At 41.9% G+C, this 26,905-nt stretch overlaps 1 protein-coding gene across 2 annotated transcripts in view; it reads left to right on the forward strand.

The window, feature by feature from the left end:
• The window catches only part of MYO16 (myosin XVI), a 519,851-nt gene that overhangs the window by 336,267 nt on the left and 156,679 nt on the right, over positions 1 to 26,905 (forward strand). For both annotated transcript variants that reach the window (XM_086328670.1, XM_086328671.1), the window contains 3 exons: positions 6,327 to 6,399; positions 21,165 to 21,317; positions 24,446 to 24,646. In XM_086328670.1, the coding sequence (XP_086184796.1) occupies positions 6,327 to 6,399; positions 21,165 to 21,317; positions 24,446 to 24,646 (427 nt within the window). The remainder of the gene's footprint in view (positions 1 to 6,326; positions 6,400 to 21,164; positions 21,318 to 24,445; positions 24,647 to 26,905) is intronic.

Raw genomic sequence — 26,905 nt, forward strand, 5'->3', positions numbered from 1 at the left:
CAGCCAAAGTGAAGAGGCGCCAACTCTAATGCCTCACAAGAGCCCCCTGAGATCCCTGTCATTGCCCCTCACGCTTCAGCCCAGGCTCTTCTTGGGTGGGGAGAGGTGCTGTGAGCCAGCCAAGGGCTGGCCAACCCCAGGGCCCTTGGGGAGGAGGGTGCTGTCTTAGACCTGCCAACCCCCATCAGGCCACCCACGCTGACAAAAGGACCTAGAATCATAATGAGGACTTCCTGTTTTGTTTGGTCAGTGAGTTTGGGGCTGGTTGCTTACCAACAATAGCCACTTGCTGGAAGTCACTATCTAGTTAATTGAATTTTCATGGCGGTTCCTTTGAACCTCAAGTTGCAAGTGTATGTACTTGAAGGTGATCATTAGAAAGACAGGTGTCCATTTCCTGGGTGGTCTGAGGGATTCTGAGATGATTGTTGATCCCAGTTCTTCCAAACATTCTTCTCTATCATCATCTGAGGGGCAGACTAATCACAAACTTTAAGGATCTTCAAAATCTACTATTAACTAGCAAAGATAATCCAAAGTGCTCTTTAAAATTTAAATAGAAGGAACCTCATAAAAAGAAGGGTTTGTATTCAGACAGAATTATTATGGAGAAAAGGAACCCTATTAAGAAAAGCATGATAATTTTGCAGTCTGTGTGTGGCAAGTCAACAGGCTATATACCTTAAGCTTATACAACATTGTATGTAATTAAATCTTAGTAAAATGGTTGAAAAAAGAGAAAAGCATAATAAGTGAAAAATGAAGCAGCACTTTTTACTGTACTTTCGACTAGTGGGCTGAGATGTTATATAGGTCTCATTTTTGTGGATATTCAAGATGGTAGTTAATTTATGAATACAGCAATTTTATCTTTTAACTCGGTTTTAATTTTTTTTTAAGGGAGTTGGAAATCGAGAGATCTGGGTTTCTATTCTAAGCTTGACACTTAGCATTAATGAAATCTTTAGTGAGACATTTATGTCTTGTGAATCTTAATTTGTTCAACCTCTGAAGCTGCGATAATCGCATTTCATTTACTTACAAATGAAGGGTGTTGGCTTATCTCTCTGGCTTGGTTTTGCTTTCAGGACCTAGGATTTTATGATTCCTAGTCAGGATATTTTGGAAGATGTTCCCCCAGTGTCTGACTCTTTGTGACCCCATGGACTATAGCCTACCAGGCTCCTCTGTCCTTGGGATTCTCCAGGCAAGAATACTGGAGTGGGGTTTCCACTTCCGACTCCAGGGGATCTTCCCAACCCAGCGATCGAACCCACGTCTCCTGCGTCTCCATTCTTTACCACCAGTGCCACCAAGGAAGCCCTTGGAAGATGTTGGTCACATCCAAACATCTGGTGGCCCCCTGCGTTCTGGCAGGGGGTGAACTCTGAATCAGCCCTCTACACTGCAGATGATGCTAGGATGTTCATATTTCTTACCCCATCTGGGGTCTGACGTGTCAGCGATCAGCCACAGGGTCTGATTCAGCTCTGGCTCCATCTAAGGGTTTTGTGCCAAACAGCATTCATTTCTTTCCTGAGCTGACTTTGAATTACTTAGGTAACTGTCAGTTCACCTCCTTGCCCAGAGATGACTGAGGACAAAACCTGATGTGGATAGATCCCCCAACCTCGCTGCCCAAATAAAATTAGTTCATCCGTGTTCCAAAGAGGACATGCTCTTTAATTCAGGCTTTCCCCTTTCTCATACCCACGGGCCTGGAAGGCAAATCAAAGTCAGACAGATGCCCTGGCATTTAGCGTTTTGTCTGATATCGAAAGTGGTGTATTTTACTAATGAGTCGATGCGGGGTAGGCATTTTTGTTAACCATTAAGAAAACCCTCAGGAGATTTCCAGGGCAGAATTTGAACTAAAGCAGATCATCTCATTAATATGTTAATTTTGCCTAACGGATTGAATCCCGGTTCATTTGATGACCTCTGTCTGCTCCTCCTTGCTAGAAATTGGATGTTGAGTTAAATGCCTGTGTAATACGAGTCGAGATATCAATAAGTGAAATGACAGCACTGCTGACTGCCGCATGGAACGGGCATTTTGCTGGCTGCAGGCCCTTGACTCCCTCCTGCCAAGGTAGCTATTGCAGTAGCAGTCACATAAAGCTATAGTTTTTCCAGTAATCGTGTACAGACGTTAGAGTTGGACCATAAAGAAGTCTGAGCACTGAAGAATTGATGCTTTCAAAACTGTGGTGCTGGACAAGACTCTCTAGAGTCCCCTGGACTGCAAAGAGATCAAACCAGTCAATCCTAAAGGAAATCAGTCCTGAATATTCACTGGAAGGACTGATGCTGAAGCTGAATCTCTGGTACTTTGGCCACCTGATGCAAAGAGCCAACTGATTGGAAAAGACCCTGATGCTTGGAAAGATTGAAGGCAGGAGGAGAAGGGGACGACAGAGGATGAGATGGTTGGATGGCATCACCGACTCAATGGGCATGAGTTTGAACAAGCTCCAGGAGAAAGTGAAGGACAGGGAAGCCTGCAGTTCATGGGGTCCCAAAAAGTCAGACATGACTGAGTCACTGAACAACAAAATTTCACTCAATCATAAATGATGAAATAGATTTTTGAAAAAAAAAAAGCAAACACACTTTGTCTGTCAGTAGTTGCAAAAATAATCCTTAAAATGCATTAAACCTGGATTAATTTTTTTTTTCCTGAAAATAGTTATTCCTTTTTCTCCATCTTTTTTAAACATTTTATCTGGTAACAAAATGTAGTTTGGAATTTGATACGTATGCAATGTGAATAAATGAAAGGAGTGTTCTTTGAACCAAATACATGCTAGTCTACGTTACTAATTAATAATTTACTTTCCCTGATCGGAACCACGATCAACGTCATGCTCACCTGCGTGCAGCTGGACCGCCTTGGCGTCCTCTGTCCACACAAAGCCCCCGTTGTTACAGAAGGGGAGAGAGTGTGTGTGAGGTCTGGCCACTCGTGGCTGTCACCCTTTCTCCTGACTCCTGTCTACACTGCAGGCTGTCTGGAGGAGGCCCGCTGAGCAGGCCAGTCTGGGGAGTCGGACCTGAGAGCCTGATTGCGCGGTCCTGGTGCAGGGTGGCAGCGACCAGCCGTGCTCTGGGCCGGCACCTGGCCGTCAGGAAGCAGCCCTGCTCTTCCCTGACTCCCGGGGTCCCTGCTGCACCTCCCATGCGTGGAAAAACAGACCCTTGTCCACACCCCCTCGGCTGGGCTCCATTGCCCTGAAGGTCACAGTTACCCTTCCTCCACCAGCTCAGAAGGTGACCACTCTGCATTCAATCACACGTCTTTCCAGCAAAGGCTAATAGAATTGTAATAGCCTGGTGGCTCGGCAGTAACACCTGCAGTGCAGGAGACACTACAGGAGCTGAGGGCTGATCCCTGGGCCGGGAAGACCCCTGGAGGAGGAAATGGCAGCCCACTCCAGTGTTCTTCCTGGAAGATCCCGTGGACAGAGGAGCCTGAGGGCTACTGTCTATGGGGTTTCAAGAGTCGGACTCGACTGAGTGGCTGGGCATCTCACACACATAGGACATTGTGAACAGTAAGAAGTCACCTCTGGGTCTACCACTGAAGACATTTCCAGGTCCTCTTCTCAGGTGGACTGTACTTCTTTCTAGGTCTTCTAGATACATAATAGAGCTTATTTGTACAGAATTTGTGTATTGGTTTCTGTTAACTTGACAGTTTCACTAAATCCCGTCTAGGATGCATGTTTTTTAATTAATTGTGTCGTTAGAGTGGGGTATCTGTTACTTCTTTTTGTTGTTTAACTGTAACAATGGGCATCATTCTGTCTTTAATTGCATTTCTGATCATTGTCTTAGTATTGGTTCTTGCTTATGGAAGTCTTGGTTCAAGTGATGTGAATATTTCAAAGCTTTGTGCCACGTATGCTATGCTATGCTAAGTCACTTCAGTCGTGTCTGACTCTGTGCGACCCCATAGACAGCAGCCCACCAGGCTCCCCCGTCCCTGGGATTCTCCAGGCAAGAACATTGGAGTGGGTTGCCATTTCCTTCTCCAGTGCATGAAAGTGAAAAGTGAAAGTGAAGTCGCTCAGTCATATCCGACTCTTAGCGACCCATGGACTGCAGCCTACCAGGCTCCTCTGTCCATGGGATTTTCCAGGCAAGAGTACTGGAGTGGGGTGCCATTGCCTTCTCCGTATGCCACGTAAGGAAGTCATTTTTCAAGAAGGCCCTGCCAGTTTCAGCTGCCAACAAAAGTATTCGGGAATATCTTTCTCATCATAATTTTTCAGAATTTTATTTCCTTTGCAATTTTCATGAGATTGACATTTTACTATGCTGATTTGATGTTTATATTTCTTCTGTTAGCCACCTTCTTTACTTTAAGAGCATGTTTCAACAACTTTTCTTAAAACAACTACCAGGGACTGGAGACGCACGGTATACTAGCTATTATTCTAGAACTTTCTTTACCTCACTTCTTACATAGGAAATGTTTAGCTGGATAAATATGATTTGTTATCTTAGATTTACAGATGATGAAACTTCAGCTCAGAAAATTTAAGTATTAATGGCTTTGCCAAAGTTATCCAACTAAAAAGTGTTTGAATCAGGATTCTTGCGAAGATAGAGTAACTCCCAAACTTGACAAGCTTCATCACTAGCCTCCTACAAGAGAAATGATGCAGCTCATTACATGGAAAACACACACGCACAAACAGCAAAGCGACGGGTCAGCCTGAACCTCAGCACCACGGTCCCCACTGAGCGAGCTTCGCCCCCAACGTCCCTCTGTCCACCTTGTAAAGATGGTGGAAAGAGGCGGGGCAGGCAAAAGACGGTGCAAAAGATCTATGAACATGAAAGAGACCGTGCATTTTAAAACAATAGTGACTTCTAACAGAATTTAATTGCATTTAAACTATTTATCCTCCAGAGGAATTTAGTACTTGCATAATCATACTTGTGAATGTTTTCCTTTGACCTTACACAGAACTGAAAACAAGGGGGGAAAAATGGTTACATTTGTTTTCCTGTATGTGTTTATAGCTTCCTGTTCTAGCATTTGACTCTCTAAACCATGTAGAGTTTATTTGGACAGAGGGGGAAATACTTTATTTTTTTTCTCTTCTAAAATACTGAATTAGTTACCTAGAGACCTCCAGTGAATGGTTCTCTGCTTCCTTAACTGACTCACACTCTTTGCCATGCGATGCTTGTATTAGGGCTTTAAAAGTGCTCTCCTTCCTACTTAGGAAGCTCATATTTGTACTACTGGCAGTAAATAGAGACAGGATAGTGGACCCCGCAAGCCATGCGGCGCGGCCAAGCACACAAAAGCAAAACCCGCACCCTCTGCGCCAGCAAGGAGACTGGTGATGAGACAGGGAGCACCGTCGTCGTGAGGGACCGTCACTCCCACTGGCCGAAAATGCGGACCGCATTCCCCCTGCAGATGCACTGGAGAGAGACATTAACATGAGGGGTGGGCTGACCAGTGTTCCAGAAGCATCCAGGCCTTTCTTTGCAAGAAGCTCCTCAGGGGTACCCCCCACCCCACCCTGTGCTGCCCCCACAGCCCCACAGAATCCAGGTTGTCGGTGTCGCCGGTCAAGCACGGTCCCCCTCCTCTCCTCACTGACTCCGTGTGTGGCGTGGAAAGAGGCGGGGCGGTTGAAAGAAGATGCAGGACCGGACACGGGCTGATAGAGCGAGGCTGCCAGCATCTGTGTTTTGACCGTCCGGGACGAGCGAGTTCTGAGGATGATCGTTTACGCGGGAGAATGAAGTCATTACGTGGATCCCTGTCCATTTTGCACCTGCATTTCATGATCTTCACAGTTCTTTATTTACAAGAACACTTTGAGGCTCATTTTAATCTGTGAAAGAACATGCGTGTGGCTTAATGGGGTTAACTCGTGTTGTACTTATGTATGACGGAGAAATTGCTTGACTTGTGGCTGGGGTAGCCTGGCAAGGTACAAGTTTTAGCTGAGGAGACCCACTCAACAGATAGCTGCAAAGTCCTTCAGAGGAAGCAAGTCTGGTTGAAGGAGACGACAGAGAAAGTGTTGCAGAGAAGCAAATGTTAAACCATCCATTTGTTGTTGCAGTTTGTATTTAGATATCAAACGCATTTTTGTTAATGAGTCTGTGTTTGAATCAAAGCATTCAAAGAACATTCTTCCCTCCTAATTTTCAGTTTTTCACCAGGTTAAGATCACCATGTGCATGCTTTTACTTCAGATTATCGACGACGTGCTCAGTGGCCGGGTTCCTCTGACCTGGAGTGGCTGTGGGCAGGGTTAAGGATGCCCATTCAACTGTGTTCTGTTCCATTTCAGCTCACAGACGTGGGGCATTGGGATTCTGGACATCTTCGGATTTGAAGAATTTCAAAAGAATGAATTTGAACAAGTAAGTGGATTTCTTTTGAAATTTTATTAACTTGAATGGTTTTTCCAACAAATAGTTACCTCTTGTGAATTCATTAGAGACTGTCCCCATGATTTCTTGCACACATATAATTAAAAGAAGTACTTAGCCACCCTGTTTTAAATTAATGTCCCTGGTTTGTTGACATAGTCATCATTTTTATATGACCTTGTAAACTGGCCTAATCATTTAGTTTTAAACAGAGGCGCTTGTTTTAAAAGACAGTATTAGATGAAGACTGGAGCTGTATTTATGGAAATGCCATTTCAACTGGGCCAGAGACAGTGTGGGCATCTCTGAAACGAGGGTGAAGGGCTTTAGCAAGCCCTGGCCAAAAATCGGAATGGACATACTCTTTCATGGTCAACGATCTTATTTGTAGATTCAGCTTTACGCCATATGCATACATATGACTAATGGCCAACTCATAAAAGGAGGTTAAAGAGGCATTGATTATTTTTAATCCATTTACAATTTAGGGGACTTGAAAGGCACTCAGTTCTTTAGGCATGCTATTAGTATAGTGCAAATAGTTTAATTGAATTAAGTGTATCTAAAAATTAAATGTTAAGAATAGAAATAAAACTTGCCTCAGAAGAGAAGGAAAAATAAACCTATAAAAGGTACAGGTGGAAAAAGGAAAAGCCACACTGCATTGTATTACATGAAAAATGTCAAGCATGCAATGCTTAGGGTGGTTAGTGACACCAGATAAGAAATTAACTAGCATGAGGTTGAAACCCAATTCTGTGACTTTCACTAGCAGAGCTGTCTTGGCTAAGATGTAGAATCTGTAATGAGCTTTGGTTTCCTTATCTGTAATGTCAAGATGGCAACAGACCCACAGAGCTGTGACCATAGACAAGATGCCTATTATGGAGGTTCTGGTGTCATTTTCCAGCTCTCTGCACGTGTGTAAGAAATGGTGGGTAGCTATGATCACCTCTGTAAGTGGGAACACCCAAAAACCTTTTCCAATTCGGCCTTTATCCCCCTAAAAACGGGATGCAAAGCCCTGTGACTAGGTCTTAATCATACTGACTCACTTAATCCAGGGTGAATCATCATGAATCATTTCTCTGCAAAACCCTACCCAAATTCTCCTCTGAAATAATACCAAGGAGACCAGAGATTGCTTCTCCCTTTGTGTTTCTGTGTCCATGGATTCATGCAAAAGGGAGGACTTCGTGGTCTGTTTATTTACTGCTTAATATTAAGAGAAGCAGTGATGCCCGTACAGAAGAAGGCAGTGAAGAGCTGGCAGCAGGCTGTCCCACGAGAGACGCAGGCCTGCAGCCGCCTCCGCCAACGCAGCTCAGCCCCCGTGTTTGAATGTTGATGCCAGTCGTACTGATTCCTTACATTTTTGTCTTAGAAAAAGATGGAGTTCTGGTCTCTAAGGAGACTCACAGTTTCTGCATCTCCTGGTTAGTGATACACAAAAATCACAGGTGGGCAGTGTCCGCACAGGCTGGGCTCCCAGGCTCCACTCTGCGCCCATGCCTGGGCACCGATCAGGCCTGTGCTGGCAGCTGAAATGTGCAAAACATTCATATTATCTTTTCATGAAAACTAACATCTTTACTACAGTTATGTGCATCCCTTACCACTCTTTCCTTAAGTTAAATATTTTAATTATATAGTTAACAACATATACATGGTTTGAGATTTTTATATAACAAAGAATGGCTTTTTTTAATCTAAAAAAACAAGTCTGTTAAATACCAAAAGCTTTAGATACTTAAGGGTAAAAGCTCAAGACGAAGTTTTTTAGACTTAAATTAAGAAAACAGTAAATATTTTGAAAGATGTGCTTTTAGTTTGCTGGGTAGGCCGGCCATGCCGTTTTCGCTGGCTGGCTTAATTACTGGGGCACGATAGTACCCAGGAGGCATCTGAAAAATAAAATTATTTTCTTTGTGAGGAATCATATCTCAACTTACGGTGGATTTAGCAGATTCCTGAATTTGCCTGTGAAGGTGTTTTAAAGGCCATTGGTTTGAATGATGCATTTTAGATTCGAAGTTGCTGATAGAATGGTGAACTTCCGCATGTCTTATTCCACTGGAAACTTGCAGCAGAGTGTTTACCAGATCAATATTATATTCAGAACCAAACTCAGAAGGATCTTAATGTCTTTATAAGTATCTGTTCTATTCTGTTTTGAGCTTATTGACCTATGAGCTTCTCACTAGAATGTCAGCCGCCACAGAGTGCAGTCAGGTGTGATACCACTTTATGCATAGAAAACAAGCTTAGCAGATGTGTTTCATCTGAAATTTAAAGAGTAAACTCATAAGAAAAAATCTTGCTCTCCTGGTGGCTCAGACAGTAAAGAATCTGCCTGCAATGCAGGAGACCAAGGTTCAATCCCTGGGTTGGGAAGATCCCCTGGAGAAGAGAATGGTAACCCACTCCAGTATTCTTGCCTGGAGAATCCCACGGACAGAGGAGTCTGGTGGGCTGCAGTCCATGAGGTCACCAAGAGTCAGACACGACTGAGTGACCGGTCACTAACAAATGTGTTTCAATTAAAATTTAAAGAGCACACTCATAAGAAAAAATCTTTAGTAAATTTGCTAGTGGTTCTTCTTGCTCAGGAATAGGAAAATATATATTTATATATTTCTTGACAATTGTTCATCCATAAGCATTTTCCATAAGAAACTTGACATTTTTAGGACAGGGACAGTTTCAGAAGATTCTAAGAAGTGCTCCAAAAATCAGGACCACCAGCCTGGGTATGCTCGAGAAGCTCCCAAAAACTAGCTGAAAGCTTGTGATGCTCTACCTGAGGGTTTGTTTCTGCTACTAGGAAATGTTAGTGCCCATGGACATCGTGGTGCCACTGATGTTAGAAAAGCAAAGGCAATTTAAGGCATGATGTGACAGGGAGAGGCAAAAATACTTTTCAGTCCAGAGATGATTAATATTTAGACAGCTGAAAAGGACGAATGAAAACGTGGCCGCAGACAGCGAGAGCGCCTGGTACATGGCACGTTGTGCATCAGCTCGTCAAACAAAGGACTTTTGTGTGTTCTTAAGGCAGTTTACTGGAATCAGAGGAAAAGAAGAAAACATTTACATCAGCAAAGTTAGCCACTGGCCTAAGTGAGAGCTAAAATGCTCCTGGAAGGTGCATAATCACAGGTGAAAAATGAAAAGACCTCCTGCATCAGTAGAAAGCCTTGCTATTACGAAGATCCGGATTCTCCCCAGGTTAATTTATAAGTATAACTTGGTGCAATCTCACTACAAATAAATGAAGAATGAATGACAGAATTAGAGCAAGTCAGCGTCACCTCTCCTGATAAGTAATGAATCTAGGCGTCTCTGTGATGAGGGCCTATCACAGCTGGCTTACAAAGAAGGCGGACAGTATATCAGATGCTTGTCAAGTGTCTCACCAAGGAAGGTAGGGTGGAAGGAAGGGAGGGCGGAAGGAAGGAAAGGAAAAAGTCCTGAGCGTAATCAAGTGCATTGATGTAACTACTAACTAACAGAAACTGGGGACCGAGGACGGACTTCCCTGGCGGTCCAGTGGTTAAGACTCCACCTTCCTTTGCCGAGTTGTGAGTTCGATTCCTGGTCCGAGAACTGAGATCCCACATGCCTCAAGGCCCTAAAATTCAAAATATAAGACAGAAGCAATATTTATAGCAAATTCAATAAAGACTTTAAAAATGGTCCTCATCAAAAAAAATCTTAAAAAAACAGCTGATGACAGAATGATAAACTAAACTACAAGAGTTCACCCTACAAAATCTAACCTGTAAGAAACAGTGCAAGACAAATGACCTGATTTCTTCAACATATAAAATGCAAGAATAAAAATGTGAAAGAAGAAGGTGACTTACAGATTAAAGGAGCTCCAGGAGACATATAAATCAGTTACATATATAGGCACTATGTGGGTCCTGATTTGCTTAAGTATAAACATTATGAGTTAATCAATGTAATGTGAAATCTGGATATTTGACAAAATTAAAAAAATTATCCTTGATATAAATTACATGTGATATAGATACTGTGAAGGTACTTTTTAAAAGACATTGTAGCTTAGAGAATTATACTCAAATATTTGCAGTTAAATGACACAATGTCTGAGAATTACTTCAGTGAATCTAATTTTGAGGGTAATGGATAAGGAAATGGATAAGGCAGAATTAGCCATGAGGTGGTAATTGTTGATAATTGTTGCAGTCGGTTGACTGCAGATGGGGTTTATTGGGTTATTCTTTTCATCGCTGAGTATGTTGAGAGCGTCCATAATATACAGGTGCCCCTCTGAGATACTGCTGATTCAGCTTCAGACCACAGCGAAAAAGCAAATACTGCCAAAGCTGGTCACGTGTATTTCCTTTGGTTTCACAGTGCGTGTGAAAGTAATATTTGCACTACACTGTGTCTATTAAGTGTGCTATAGCTTAAATCTAAAAAAAAAAAAAACAAAGAAAAACCCGATGTATGTGCCCTAATAATAAAGACTTCGTTGCTAAAAAGCACCATCATCTGAGCCTTCAACAAGTCTTTGTAGAAACACCAAAGATCAATGATCACAAGTCACCATAACAAATATAATAATAATAAAAAAAGTTTGAAATATTGCAAGAATTACCAAAATGTGACACAGAGGCAAGAGTTGAGCAGCTGCTGTTGAAAAGCTGATGCTGGTAGACTTACTTGACCCAACGTAACTCGAGAGTTTCAATTGGTAAAAAAGGCAGTGGCTGAGAAGCACAATAAAATACGATATGCCTGTACCATCTAGAATAAATGAGAAAACTCTAAGATTATATGAAAATTATTTTAATAAATGCTAGAATGTGTTCTCCCAACAGTTGCTATTGCCAAGCTCTGCAGGCTACAGATCTTCACCAAAGTCATAAAGAACCAAGTAGTGGAAGCTAATGATTTAACATTCAGTAATTTCCCCCCATTTCCCACTAGACACATAGCATGCAGCCACATGAAATGAAACTTAAAGCCATGGAGTCTGTAAAACTGCTTATCAGCAATTTGCTATAAGAATACAGAGAATTTGGAAAGATAACACAGTTGTTCAAAGTAAAAGCTTCTGTTGTAGAAGATAAGATAATGACAGCTGACCAGTCGTCAAGTGAGGCTTCGTCTAAGCGGATTTCAGAAGAGTCTTCAAGGATTTGAAACATTTCCCTGCTTACCAAATCTTTTCTAAAGAGTGGGATTTTTTTGGAAAGTCCTGGTGAACAATAACTCAGATTTGGGCTAAGTGTTCAAAGGTTTGGAAAAAGCCAAATGCCTGGACTTCTAAAGTTCTATGAAATAAGATTATATAGTTTGTCAACCTCAACCTGTAAAAAACCCCATGCAATCCCTAGTTGTGAAATCACTATCTAGATATGATACAGAAAGAAATCAGTGGACATATGGAAAGAAAGTGGAAGTGTTAGTCGCTCAGTCATGTCCACCTGTTTGCCAGCTCATGGACCGTAGCCCACCAGGCTCGTCTGTCCACGGGATTCTCTAGGCAACAATACTGGAGTGGGTTGCCGTTTCCTTCTCCAGGGAATCTTCCCGACCCAGGGAGTGAACCTCGGTCTCCTGCTTTACAGGCAGATTCTTTACTATCTGAGCCACCAGGGAAGCTCAGAGGATATATTAACAGCCATCAATTGAACCCATCAGTTGAACTCAAGCCATTTGCTCTTGATGTAGATAATTCCATTTTACAGATGGGAAAACTGAGAGTACTATGGTCTCTGCTCTGTAAGAAAGTGTTTTCTCGGAACCTGGAAGGGTCCATTTTTTCTGGCTCACTTGCATCAGAGTTCTCTGTGGTTCATTCATTCAACAAATGTTTTTTGTGTGTGTACCAAGTTCCAGACTCTGCATTAGGCACTAGGAAAGGTGGGGACACTACAGCGAGGTAGGGAGGGTACAAATGTGAGAAGGACTCATTCTAAGTGGATATCTTGGGAGAAGAATTAGGAAAACCTTAGTGAGGAAAAGGCTTCTGTGTTCACCCTAGTATGGCAAGTCCCATGTATTGTTCCTTTGATTTTTTTAATTGAAGTATAGTTAATTTATGCAGTGTTTTGTTGATTTCGGTGTACAGCAAAGTGAGTCAGTTATGTGTATACATAGATTCCGTTTCAGATTCTTTTCCATTATAGGCTATTACAAGAAATTGAATATAATTCCCTATGCTGTACAGTAGGTCCTTGTTTCTAACCTATTTTAGGGTGCCTTTTCCTCCACATCTTCTCCAGCATTTGTAGATTTTTAAATTATGGCCATTCTGACCGCTGGGGGTGTGATACCTCATTGTGGTATTTAATCATAGCACATGTTCTGATAGACTATTAGGTATCAATAAAATCTATTTTCAGCTCAATGAATTGATCTACAAATACAAGAAATATTATTAAGTTGTTTCACATTTAAATTCCCAAATCATGCATTCATTAAATGTCTAGCTCTGAGAACATTTTCTTCTAATTTTCTGAAATCTAATTTTCTGGAATTTTCTGGAATCTTTTCAGGAACTCACCACACTATTGATAATACAATACAAGAAAAAATCAAATGAGGACATTTATTTTTTTACATAGCAGAACCCTAGTATAGTTCTATTCAGATTCCTATTGAAAAATAAGCAGATTAATTAATGACATGCTATTTTAATGTACTTATAATAATATCGCAGTCTGTGTTTAAAAATAGGTTAACAGTTTTGAGAATATTTCGGGGGGCACAAAAAAAATGAAGCAGAAGAAAACAATTTTGAGCATGGAAAGTGCACATTTAATGAATTTTTTCCCCTCAAAACTTTTTCACTTAACCAACATCTCCATTTTAGAGCTAAAGAAACTAAGGTTCAGATAATTTAAGCGACTCAAGGAAGAATACACAGAACCAGCATCTGATTCCAGAACATTTCAAAGGTTGTTTGAAAGTTAAAGATTCATTATTATTATATTATACATTTCCTAAGCTTTAATTGGTACCTTCTTACGGGTATATTTTTTTGTATTTCTGATACAATGTTTATTTATTTATATTATTTATTCTATTAAATACAGAAGCAATAAACTTTTAATGAATTTGATATGCCGTTGTTTTTCATAGTGCAGTTTTCCAGCACATCCATTTGTTTAACATGAATGAGTGAGCTGGCGAGTGCGGGCGTGTCCTCTCCCTGTAAAGTGGAGGCAGGCCTTCTACTGCGCTTTGTTCCGTTCGGCTTCACACACATTGCGTTGTTTACAAATTAAAGTTTTGGGACAACCCTTCATCACGCACGCTTTACTGGAGCCAATTTTCCAACAGCATTTGCTCAGCTCACGTCTTTCTGTTGTGTTTTAGTAATTCTCACGCACCATGCTTGTTTGTTACTGTTGTATTTGTTATGACGGTCTGTGATCGGTGAGCATTAATATTACTGCTAAGACATGCTGAAGGCCCAGACGCTGTTCAGTGTATTTTTAGCAGTAAAGTCGTTTTTAATTACGTACATTTCTTTAGACATAATGCTATTGCACACTTAATAGAGCACAGTGTAGTGTATGCGTAACATTTCTCAGTGAATCCCCTGCATTCACCAAGAAGTTTGGTCTGGGGAACCAAAAGATGCGTGTGCCTAGCTTTATTGCCATATTCCTGTTCCTGCCCTGGTCTGGAACTAAACTCAAAGTATCTCTGGGGTGTGCCTGCCCCAGGGTGATTAAAAGGAGGTGTTGCAAAATGTAATAGGAAGAATTAATGTATTTGAAAATATGTATCAGGTCACTTTAGATAAGAGTCAGTTGAGTTCTTTTGATGACAACTGACCAGGAAGAAGCTCAGCTTTACGATAATGAGTCTGCAGATGCAAAGCCCCAGGAATGCAGACTTCGAGCATGGTTCCATTTAGCCTTCTGCTAACAATCAGTAGTGGCTACGATTTCTGGAGTCGCTCCTGTAACCCGGACGTTCTTCCTTTATGATCACTAGCTCTTGCAGCACCTTCTCAGAAAGTTGAGGGGCATCTAGAAACCTTTCCGGGGCTACACGGGAATCCACATGCAAATCCGTTGGGTCCCAAAGTGGCACTTCTGTGCCGCGCTCTCTCTTTCTCTGGCACCTTAGCCAGTGCTCTGACGTCTGTGATGTTTTCAGGATCTCTTTGTTGTTGTTCAGTCGCTAAGTCGTGTCTGACTCTTTGTGACCTCATGAACTGCAGCCACCAGGCTTCCCTGTCCTTCACCATCTTCTGGAGTTTGATCAAACTCATGTCCATCGAATCGGTGATGCCATCCAACCCTCTCATCCTCTGTCACCCTCTTCTCTTCCTGCCCTCAGTCTTTCCCAGCATCAAGGTCTTTTCCAGTGAGTCAGTTCTTCACATCAGGTGGCCGAAGTACTAGAGCTTCAGCTTCAGCATCAGTCCTTCCAGTGAATATTCAGGACTTATCTCCTTTAGGGTGGACTGGCTTGATCTCCTTGCAGTCCAAGGGACTCTCAAGAGTCTTCTCCAACACCACAGTTCTAAGACATCAGTTCGGTGCTCAGCCTCCTTTGTGGCCCGTATCTCTAGGCTTTGTGTTTAATCCTGGATAAGGAGAACTCTTTGAAAAAGACCTTTATTTCAGTAGTGTTTGTGTGTTTCAATCTGACATTAACAGATTGTGATGCAGAATATGGCCAGAAAATTAGCCAATACGTTTATTGTTGACCAACCCCTAAATATTGGCGAGTCACGTTAAAGGAGATTTTAGGCATGAATTAAACTCATTAAAATGTTGAATTTATTTTTTGGGTTTTTTTGTTTGTTTGTTTGTTTGTTTACTTAACAATATTGTATTGGTTTTGCCATACATCACCATGAATCTGCCACGGGTATACACATGTTCCCCATCCTGAACCCCCCTCCCACCTCCCTTGAATTTATTTTTTGAACCCCTGTTGCACTGAATGACAGAATCCCTAAAAGAAATACGGTCGGAAGAGAAAGTGTTTTTGTTATCTGTATAAAAATAGTGTCTCCATGCCTGTGAAGTAAATGCCAGCTCTATTAGCTTAAAACCTATAACACAGAGTTTGATTTGAAATCTCAGTGAGAATCCAGAGAGACGGAAAGGGTGTTTGGTTTCTTAAAGAAACAGTGATCTCCCCGGAAGATGGCCCACATGGCACTACTGGTAAAGATCCCGCCTGCTGGTGCAGGAGACACAAGAGACGTGGGTTCCATCCCTGGATCAGGAAGACTCCCTGGAGGAGGGCACGGCAACCCACTCTGACACTCTTGCCTGGATAAACCCATGGACAAGAGGAGCCTGGTGGGCTACAGTCCATAGAGCTGCAAAGAGTCGGACATGACTAAGCAGCTGAGCCCACATGCAGATATCAAGGACCTTTTGGCGTGGGATGGGCCAAATGTCTGATGAGGCAGATGTCTAAAGGACATTTTGGTGTTTTCTCTTTTTGTTGTTTAATTTATTTTAATTTGGGGTATATTTTCTTTGAGCTTCCCTGCTGGCTCAGCAGTAAGGCATCTGCCTGCCAATGAAGGAGACATGGGTTTGAACCCTGGGTAGGAAAAATCCCCTGGAGAAGGAAATGGCAATCCATTCCGGTATTCTTGCCTGGGAAATCCCATGGACATGGGAACCTGGTGGGCTACAGCCCACAGGCTCTCGAAAGGGTTGAATGCTACTGAGCAACTGAAACAACGTCAACGACAAATAGTTTCTTCACAGTGTTGTGTTAGTTTCAGCTGTGCAGAATGAATCAGCTGTAAGTAGGCATGTATCCCCTGCCTCCTGAGCCTCGCTCCCACTAAACGACACTTTGGACAGAAACAAATGTCCTTTAAAGTATAATGGTATGATATATGTCATGCACATGTGTGTGTGTGTAAATTGATGTGGAAATCAGTTAATGGATTGTGTATGCCATCATCTGTCTCCACGTTCGAATCACCCGGAAAACTTCTAAAATCTATCAATGCCAGGCCGCACTCTGATTTAATTGGTATGGGGTCAGACCCAGACATCAGCCTTTTTTAAAAGCGCCTGGTTAATTCCAGTGTTCAGTAGGATTTTGAATCCCCGTCTAACGCCTAGGGCTCTGCCTTCAGCTGGAGTCAGCTTTAATTAATCTCCACTTTAATTCTGTGATGCATATGTCATGCTTTATTATATTTTTGCTTCAGATAAATTTCACTGAGTAATAAAAATAAAGGGAGAACAGTTGGTGAAAATTTACTCAAGAAATTAAGTTTGTCATTAATACAAATGATGGGCCATCTGGATAAGCAATAATGGCCTGTTACTAAAGAGTGTTTTCAAAGGGTGCATGGTTTTTATTATTAAACCGCTCCACAATGGCACCTAATGTACAAAGCATGTATTTTAATCAGAGAAGGTGCATGCTAATTAAACAGTTCTTAATAATTGTTCATTATCATTTATGAAAACCCACCTTTTACCTACATTAACATCTACTCCAGGGAATACTGGGGGGTTTTAATGAAACTCAAACATAGTTCCGTGGATAGAGTTGAAAAATAAAAATAATGACTGTTTGCATTGACGTCAGTGATATCTCATTACTGATGCAGATTTATGCTTCTAGATACGTAAAGTGCTTTGCCTTTGCAAATCTTTGTGTCTGTCTGTCTCTGACGGTGTTTAACACACGCATGCGTATGCACGTGTAACACAGACAGCTCAGTGAGGACAAACCAAGATGGGCAGGTTCGCGTCCTGGTTCTGGCCACCGTCCCGTTAGTGGCATGCATTTCTTTCTCTTTTCAGCGAGGGGCCTGCCTCAGGGCGATATGTCCACAGCCGTCCCCCTAGCTGCCTGTCCTGGTGGTTCTGAAGTCCATGCTGTTAGCACTTCTTTTATATTTTAACCTTTGCTGAAACAGTGAGTGCAACCAACAATTTAGAATAGGGAAAGGAAAACCGTTCTGGTGAAAATGTTTGTCTGCATGACTTCAAAATGAGCTTGAAAAGCGTCTACTTCTAACCCCGTGTGCTCGCTGTGATTTCCTTAAATGCATTGCTCAGCGCTGTTAGAAATCCAGGCCCACATTCAGTTTCAGGAAGCGCCTCTGTTAAAAAGGCTGCAAGTCAGAAATCACAGGCTATTCACCAGTACGTATCTAACGGAGTTTTCCTTGGGATTTTAATAAAATTTTTTTCTCCCCAGAATACAAAGAACACAGTGTACAATTAAAAGTTCCAATATATGGGAACTTTTAATATATATGGTGGGACTGTCACCGAGTCCCACCCAACACTGCAGCTTCAAAACAGTAACACTCGGGACAGAAGCTGTATGTTTTATGAATCATTTTGACCAGAAGAGCATTCATTTGGCTTCCTCTGTTTAGAAGTGCAATCCAAATCTTTTTTTTGTTGTTACCCAAAGTTTGGTAGATTATTTTAGACTTTCCTTCCTGGGGTTAAAAAAAAAAAGGTAGGGGAAAAAAAGACCGAAAACCCTTTTTCCAGCTCTTTTTAACCACGGTGGCTTTCTCCACATCCACATTTGGTATTGTCATTCTTTCTAAACAGTGAATCAATTTGCTGAACTCCATATTCAGTTCAGTAAAATGTTAGGAATCAAAACCAATTAAAATGTCTAGTTTTTATTATAAAAGCATTTGAGTCAGTTCAAACACTGCAGCCAGGTGTACATATAGAGGTGGTCAGCTATAAATAGTCAGGAGCAAGAGAATTTAGTCAGTTGTCACCAAAAGTAGTTTTTATAACAGAGCTGAAGTCTATTCTGAATGCAAAACGATCAGAGAACTATCATATTGTATGATTTATACATATCATATATAATTTATATAAAATTATTATATTAAATGTTTGAGAAATCTACATCTACCAGTCTTTTTAACAAGAGCATCTCAAAATGAAGGGAAGGATAAGTGTCACATAATTTGGATGTCACTTCTACAGCAGAGAATCAGCCATTGCTCGGCTTATTTCAGAATCCTTTATCAGACTTCTTTTTATTTTTTCATGCAGTCATGGACATCATGTTATTTTTCACAGCTTCTCCATTTAAGTCTTGGGTGATCTATTCCCCAAATGTATAACATTCAGGCACACCTTCTGTAACTGCTTTTAAATCAAACTGCTGAGATGTAGGATCTATTTGTGTTGTCTTAGATGATTCAATGCATATTTTAATGTCAAAAAGTTTGAAAAATTTCAACTGCGTATGTCATCTAATCAAAGTGAATCTTTTCCAATGGCTTCATTTCATAATGGAGCCATTTATTTTCTGTACATTTACTGTAAATATTTCACTTCAAATTGAAGAAATTTCTTTTATAGCATTTATTAACCTTTGGTACAGAAATTATCTCAGGACAAAAGGAGTTTATCACATTATTAGTTTGGAGGAACACCTCAAATTATTATTTTTTTAAGTAAAGTGAAGTATTTTTTAATTTTTGTGTTTTTTACTCTGTCAACAATTTTCAGAAATTTCTGTTATTCGTTTATGATTATAATGACAGTGATAAGAAAATATATTCCTTTCACGGTGAGCTCCTGTTGTGGACAGATGCTGCATTGTTTTACAGAGAAAGATTTGTCTTTCCTGAATCATTCCCAGAGATTTATACCACATGGAAAAGATGAACATAGATCTTGATGTATTGATATCACTTAGTTTTGATGGGACAAGTCAGGGGGATGAATGTGCTAGACTGTATCAGCTACAATCGGAGCTTCCCTGGTAGCTCAGCTGGTAAAGAATTGCCTGCAATGCAGGAGACCCCGGTTTGATTGCCTGGGTCAGGAAGGTCTGCTGGAGAAGGGATAGGCTACCCACTCCAGTATTCTTGGGCTTCGCTGGTGACTCAGATGGTAGAGTCCACCTGCAATGCAGGAAACCTGGGTTCGATCCCTGGGTTGGGAAGATCTGTAGAAGGGAACAGCTACCCTCTCCAGTATTCTGGCCTGGAGAATTCCATGGACTGTATAGTCCATGGCGTTGCAAAGAGTCGGACGTGACTGAGCGACTTTCACTTCACAATTGTATCAGGATTGTATCAGGAAAGAAATATGTTTCAGATGATATTTAAATTCTGAATTCTGTACCTTCCTTTCCCGGCTCTCATATGCAGATTTATGGATCTGTATCTGTATTCAAAATGTTTTTGCCTTAACAACCAGGAGTGGAAACTTCGTTCTATATGGTACGTTCTCAAATAAAGCAACTATATTTTTAATATGTTTATATTCAGAGAATTGATCTGCAAAGTTGTGAGTTAATTTAGGAAACAGTTTTAAATTTAAAACCCTTCCAGCTTTGCATATATCTCATGAGATGTAGTCATCAAGAGGAAGAGAGAAAAGGCTCTGGTTATCTACTGGCCAAATCAGAGAGAAAGAAGAAAATTCAAGAAATTTCAGAGATCCCAGATGGAGTGGTAGAAGGAAGAGGTGATGTTCCAAGTCTGGACAAATTCTCTCTCAAGTTATTTCAATTTTAAAATGATTTCCAAGACAGCAGCAGTCATTCTTACTTTATTTGTAACTCTTTGGGGAGGGGCTTATAAAAAGCCTTGTTTAATCAATTACATAGAAGGATGAGGCTGGGCACGCAGTTGCCCACAAACGTATACCGTGGGCCACTCCCTCTGCCCCTCTCACGAGGCCACAGCTGAATACCCCGAACCAGGCCCCTGTGCCCGCTGGCCCCTCCAGGCCCCTGCCGCTCAGCTCCCTGGGTTCTCAGACCAGAGTCAGCCTGCCGCCTTCAGGCATCAGCCAGGGCTGGGGCAATCCAGGGGATCTTCAGACAGACACACTTTAAAAAAATATTTTTTTATTTCAAACTATTAATTGAGAATAAGGGAGATATTAATAGCAATTTTCCCTCTTTCTTGTTAATTCTTTTTTAAAGGTCTTATTTTGTACTTGAAGCAATAGGGAAGCTTATCCAGTCTATAGATATTCAGTTCAGTTCAGTTCAGTTCAGTCGCTCAGTTGTGTCCGACTCTTTGCGACGCCATGAATCGCAGCACGCCAGGCCTCCCTGTCCATCACCAGCTCCCGGAGTTCACTCAGACTCACATCCATCGAGTCGGTGATGCCATCCAGCCATCTCATCCTCTGTCGTCCCCTTCTCCTCCTGTCCCCAATCCCTCCCAGCATCAGAGTCTTTTCCAGTGAGTCAACTCTTCACATGAGGTGGCCAAAGTACTGCAGTTTCAGCTTTATAGACATTCACTTATCATCAGATTTACTGAAACCATTTTTTACTGTGAAGCAGAGGTGCAAGAAACACTGCTGGAAGCAGAGCAGTCGCCCCAGACCTCGTTTTTAATCCCGTTTTGTTTTTGTTTTTTTTCGCCTCAGAAATGAGGAGGCAAAAATTGCTCCTCCTTTCTCTGGTTTCTCATTAAAATGGAGCTTTTATCTTCACTTGTTGACAAGGGCCCACATATAATTTCATTTTGGAAATATATATTTTAAATACTGAAGTATATTTTAGACCCCAAATTTGTAAGTTAATGTTGGAATTATACTTCTTGTTGTTTTTAACATACTCACTTTCAATTGCATAATCAGACCATATAAATTCAACAACATCCGGTGAAGCTCTCTACTTTGGCTTCTCAGGGCCGACTGGATGGCTAATTGGTGCTGACCATTCTTGAGTCAGCACTTGGCCCGTCTGAAACGTGGCCTGGAACAACGCATGTGCATGCCGAATCACCTTGTGAATTGTTTTCTTGTTCCCCACAATAGCTCTGTGTCAACATGACCAATGAGAAGATGCACCACTACATCAATGAAGTGCTTTTTCTACAGGAGCAAGCAGAATGTGTACAAGAGGGAGTTACCATGGAAACGGCTTATTCTCTTGGTAACCAGACTGGAGTTTTGGATTTTTTTTTTCAGGTATTCATATAATATAATTGGATAGTTCACAGGATGCATGCATTTCAAAGTACTGGAGACATAGAATTTTCTTTCAAGAAAATTTATAAGAGACTTGATGATTTCTAATTCATTTATAATCATTCAGGGTCAGTTGAGGAGCATACAACCTTTCTCTGAAAGGATGCTTGAAGGATTACCAATTGATTGAAAGAACAAGAAATAATCAGATCATTTTGTTATAAAAATATTCAACAGCAGTTATATCGTTAAAACTCTCCTTCTGGAATAGTTACAATACCCGTTTTACAAATATACTGTTTTATAAATAGTACCAAGACTGACTGGGCTTCCCTGGTGGCTCATCTGGTAAAGAGTCCGCCTGCAATGCAGGAGACCCCGGTTCAATTCCTGGGTCAGGAGGATCTGCTGGAGAAGGGATAAGCTACCCACTCCAGTATTCCTGGGCTTCCCTGGTGGCTCAGCTGGTGAAGAATCTGCCTGCAATGCGGGACACCTGGGTTCCATTCCTGGGTTGGGAATAGCCCATGGAGAAAGGAATGGCTACCCCCTCCAGTATTGTGGCCTGGAGAATTCCATGGACAGAGAAGCCCGGTGGGCTACAGTCCATGGGATTGCAAAGAGTCAGACACAACTGAATAACTTTCACTTCCAAACTAGCAAGATCATAAAATAAATTCTAAAAATCTTGTTTATCTCCAAATTTCTGAGTCTGAATATGGAAAACTTTGGCAGGAAGAAAACTGTGTATACATACATGCCATATAATCTTAGTACTTCTGTGGGTGTTTATGCTTATCTTTATTGTTTGTACCTTATAAAGCAAGAATCTTTGCCTCCATGTCACCATCATAAAATGAAAATCTCTCATATAAACAGCAATCTGTGTCTACTAACATAAGGCATTATATTGCAAATAATATTTTTAAAACACTTGAACATTGTTTAAAACGAATGCCATTTCACTATTGGAAAGAGTAATATATGGCTTTCTACCCTTTATTTTTTAACTGTGCACTTATAAATTATTTTATTTTATTCATTTTCCTGTTAATAACATGCAGAATGGTCTCCTTTCTGTTACTAACTTGTCAGTGTGCTGTGTTTTAATTACAGAAGTTCTTCTCTTCCAGAAAGCCTCCTCTCACAATGACGCACATCATATATAGTCTAACTCTTCATTTAAAAATGGGTTGACAATACATATACTTAACATATACATACACATACGTTTATTTATTTTTTTTTTTAAGAGCTTTTGAAATTTTTATTAACCTGATAGAGATTGATACAATAGTTTTAGCCTGAGAATTACTAAATATAAGATCACTGCTGCTGCTGCTAAGTCGCTTCAGTCGTATCCGACTGTGTGACCCCGTAGATGGCAGCCCACCAGGCTCCCTTGTCCCTGGGATTCTCAAGGCAAGAACACTGGAGTGGGTTGCCATTTCCTTCTCCCACATACGTTTAAGTTAACATATACTTAACCATATGTGGAAAGCCTTGGGTACCACTGCCCTCCTCCTCACTTGCTGCTTTGTCCTTGGCTGCTAAACAGTGGTCAGTGGAACAAAATTAATCTCTTTGGTTACTCTCATCCTTGGGGGTCATCTTTGGAATGGTTATCTCAGTGGAACCCTCGTCATTCAGTTCAATTCAGTTTAGTTCAGTTCAGTCCCTCAGTCGTGTCTGACTCTTTGCGACCCCATGAATCGCAGCACGCCAGGCCTCCCTGTCCATCACCAACTCCCGGATTTCACCCAGACTCATGTCCATCGAGTCGGTGATGCCATCCAGCCATCTCGTCCTCTGTTGTCCCCTTCTCCTCCTGCCCCCAATCCCTCCCAGTATCAGGGTCTTTTCTAATGAGTCAACTCTTCGCATGAGGTGGCCAAAGTACTGGAGTTTCAGCTTTAGCATCATTCCTTCCAAAGAAATCCCAGGGCTGATCTCCTTCAGAATGGATTGGTTGGATCTCCTTGCAGTCCAAGGGACTCTCAAGAGTCTTCTCCAACACCACAGTTCAAAAGCATCAATTCTTCGGCGCTCAGCCTTCTTCACAGTCCAACTCTCACATCCATACATGACCACTGGAAAAACCATAGCCTTGACTAGACGGACCTTTGTTGGCAAAGTAATGTCTCTGCTTTTCAATATGCTATCTAGGTTGGTCATAACTTTCTTTCCAAGGAGTAAGCGTCTTTTAATTTCATGGCTGCAGTCACCATCTGCAGTGATTTTGGAGCCCCCAAAAATAAAGTCTGACACTGTTTCCACTGTTTCCCCATCTATTTCCCATGAAGTGATGGGACCAGATGCCATGATCTTCGTTTTCTGAATGTTGAGCTTTAAGCCAACTTTTTCACTCTCTATTTTCACTTTCATCAAAGAGGATTTTTAGTTCCTCTTCACTTTCTGCCATAAGGGTCTGGAAATGACCCTGGGTATTTCTGCTGCTACTTCTCTTTGATCTCTCTGCAAAGTGCAAGGAAAAGACATACCAAGGACAGAGTGAAAGTTGCATTTTTACATAAATACGTAGGTCTGGGGGCTTCCCAGGTGGCACGAGTGCTGACGAACCCGCCTGCCAATGGGAGAACCGAGAGACGCAGGCTCGACCCCTGCGTCAGGAAGACGCCCGGAGGAGGGCATGGCAGCCCTCTCCAGTATTCTTGCCTGGAAACTCCATGTGTAGAGGAGCCTGGCAGGCTACAGTCCCTGGAGTTGAAGAGTCAGACACGACTGAAGTGACTTAGCAGGCAGGCACACGTATAGGTCTATATACCAGAAAGAAAAAATACAACTTTTTGGTGGTTGGAAATTCTATTTTTCTTAAGATGAGAATATATATTTGAACAACGCCCATGTTTTCAGGACGTCAAAGCATGCTATTTTATTTATTTATTAATTCCTGATCAAAAAATACTACTGAGGGCCAACGTTACATCAGAGGTTTGCTAGGTGGTGGGGACACAGTGGAGAACAAAAATAGACGTGTATTGAAAGGCAAACTCATGTTCTGAGTGATTGTATTAACATGATGAGGCTGCAAATGGTATGTGTGAACAGTAACGAAAATAGCAGACTGAGGAATGGAAGGGAAAAACAGCTGTCTTTTTAACTTTCAGAAGCCTTCTGGATTTCTCTCTCTATTGGACGAAGAAAGTCAAATGATTTGGTCAGTGGAACCAAGTCTTTCCAAAAAGCTCCACGGTCTGCTAGAATCCTCAAACACAAATGCAGTCTACTCCCCCGTGAAGGATGGAAATGGGAACCTCGCCCTCCGAGACCAAGGCGCAGCTTTCACCGTCATGCACTACGCGGGCCGGGTGAGTTCACAGGACTGAGCACTCGTGGACCGAAGGCCTTAAGGGCAACCCTTTAAGATCTTGACATTGTAGAGTTTTGGTCACTGATACTGGGCGAACAACCCACAAGCTCTTTCTTCCCTGAGCTGTTTCCTTTCTGCCTGATAAGGAGTAGGCATCTTCAGAACATGGGTGATGAAGCGTGCAGTAGAATTCTTTTCATAATGTTGCCAGATTTGTAACTTGGGACGTCCCAGGGGGCGCAGTGGTAAAGAATCCACCTGCCAGTTCAGGAGATGCAGGAGACTCAAGTTTGATCCCTGGACTGGGAAGATCCCCTGGAGGAAGAAATGGCAACCCACTCCATGGAGCTGAAAAGAGTCAGACACGACTGAAGTGACTTAGCAGTCAGGCACATGTATAGGTCTATGTACCAGAAAGAAAAAATGCAGCTTTTCTGCTGTTGAAAATTCTAAACTACATACTTTCCCAGGCAAGTATACTTGCCTGGGAAATCCCACGGACACAGGACCGACTATATAAATTGACTGTCTACAGTCCATGGGGTCGCAAAGAATGGGACATGACTGAGTGACTGAGCTTGCATGCCAGATTTGTAACAATATGAGCAAAAGAGAGCTGGATTTAATGCAGAAGGTCTGCTGTGAACTTCGGGATATTTTCGAAATCCAGCTGGACACCTGAGGTTACTTACCCTCAAAACAGTTGTTGCTGTTGTTCAGTCGCTCAGTCGTGCCCGACTCTCTGCGACCCCATGAACCGCAGCACGGACAGGTCCTTCACCATCTTCTGGAGTTTGCTCAAACTCATGTCTCCTGAGTCAGTGATGCCTTCCAACCATGTTGTCCCCTCTGTCGTCCCCTTCTCCTCTTGCCCTCAAGCTTTCCCAGCATCAGGGTCTTTTCCGATAGTTGTTAGTATGAAATTACTTTCCTGAAGCATGTCTACCTAGGAAAGTTGCTCTCAGGTCCCTCTCCATTCCCTAACCAGGTTTGTAAAGCATGCTTCATGCTTCAAATCCTTCACGGACCAACTCTGATCTGTGTAAACCCGTCACACCCCTGAAGCCAGGCTCATGTTGGGCTTCTCCAAGTGGGTCCATCACTTCCTCCAAGGCTCATGTGCCCAGCTGTCCTCTACAAAACCTCTAGGCAGATGCATTATTCCAGTCCACTCACTGTTTTCCTGCAGCTCTCTATGCACCCCCAGATGAAGCCCCTCACACTCAAGCTAGAAATACCTTCCTGTCTTCTTCTCAAGGGCCAATTGTATCCATCTTTCCATACTTACCTACACATCCCGCTTAGCCATCCACGGTGAATTCTTCCACTTCTGAATCTGTAGCCTCCAGGCTTGCCCCCCATGTTTGGGCTGTAGTACAAATAACCGTTTGGGGGGGGATCCCTAGTTATTCTTTCCTTCTCAGTGTATTTTAGTTCATTTCAACCAGTGGTTACTGGATGCTCCCATCTGCCACAGCCCAGGCATTAGCGAACCAGAGACCTCAAATATACCACGGTCAAGTAAGGAGAGGCGAAATTAACAAGTGTTTATGCTATAACTTGCTTAGAGTAACATTGGACTGGAAATGACTCTGAGGGTCTCACCCTGTTGACTGATGGAAGGTTGTCATAGGCCAACCAAGAAGGGAAATGCTAGAGGAGAAGGCACTTTGGAAGGAAAGATAACTCAGTTTCAGATATTTTGAATTAGAGATTTTTGAATGGAAACCCTCAGGAGATGCTGAAAATGATGCTGGGAGGTTGGTTGTTTTTAGAAACAGTCATATTTTGGAAAATGTGTATCTGATAATTGAATGTGGAGAAGAGGGAGAAAGATATTAGTAGGAAAGGAAAGTATCACGGAAACCAAGAGGGAAGCAGAGGTCAGGGCCAACAGGAAGTGTGCCTGGAGAGGGTGGTTAGGCAGGACACCTGGGGAAGTTCCGGTGTGATGGCTCGGGTGTGGGGAGGAAGGCAGTGAATCATGTTATATAATGAATGGATGTTCTCAGAAATCATTAGCTATCTTTGTATTTGAGAGAGTTAGCCTTTAAGATTTTTATAGCAGTGACAATCTTTAGTCCTGTGTTTAGATTTTTTATCTATGTTTTCTTTATATTGAGAATTTATTACAGAACATAGAAACAAAGATACTTGCGTAATAAAATACCATTAGAATGCTAGGAAACTTTTCATTTCAAGAAAACTTTTTGCGTCAGAAAAAAAAAAGTTGAGGTTTAGTTCATTTACAATGTTG

Source organism: Bos grunniens, chromosome 12, assembly GCF_055505025.1.
Source record: "Bos grunniens cultivar Pamir isolate PY7600 chromosome 12, Bosgru_T2T1.0, whole genome shotgun sequence".
NCBI classification, from domain to species: Eukaryota; Metazoa; Chordata; class Mammalia; order Artiodactyla; family Bovidae; genus Bos; species Bos grunniens.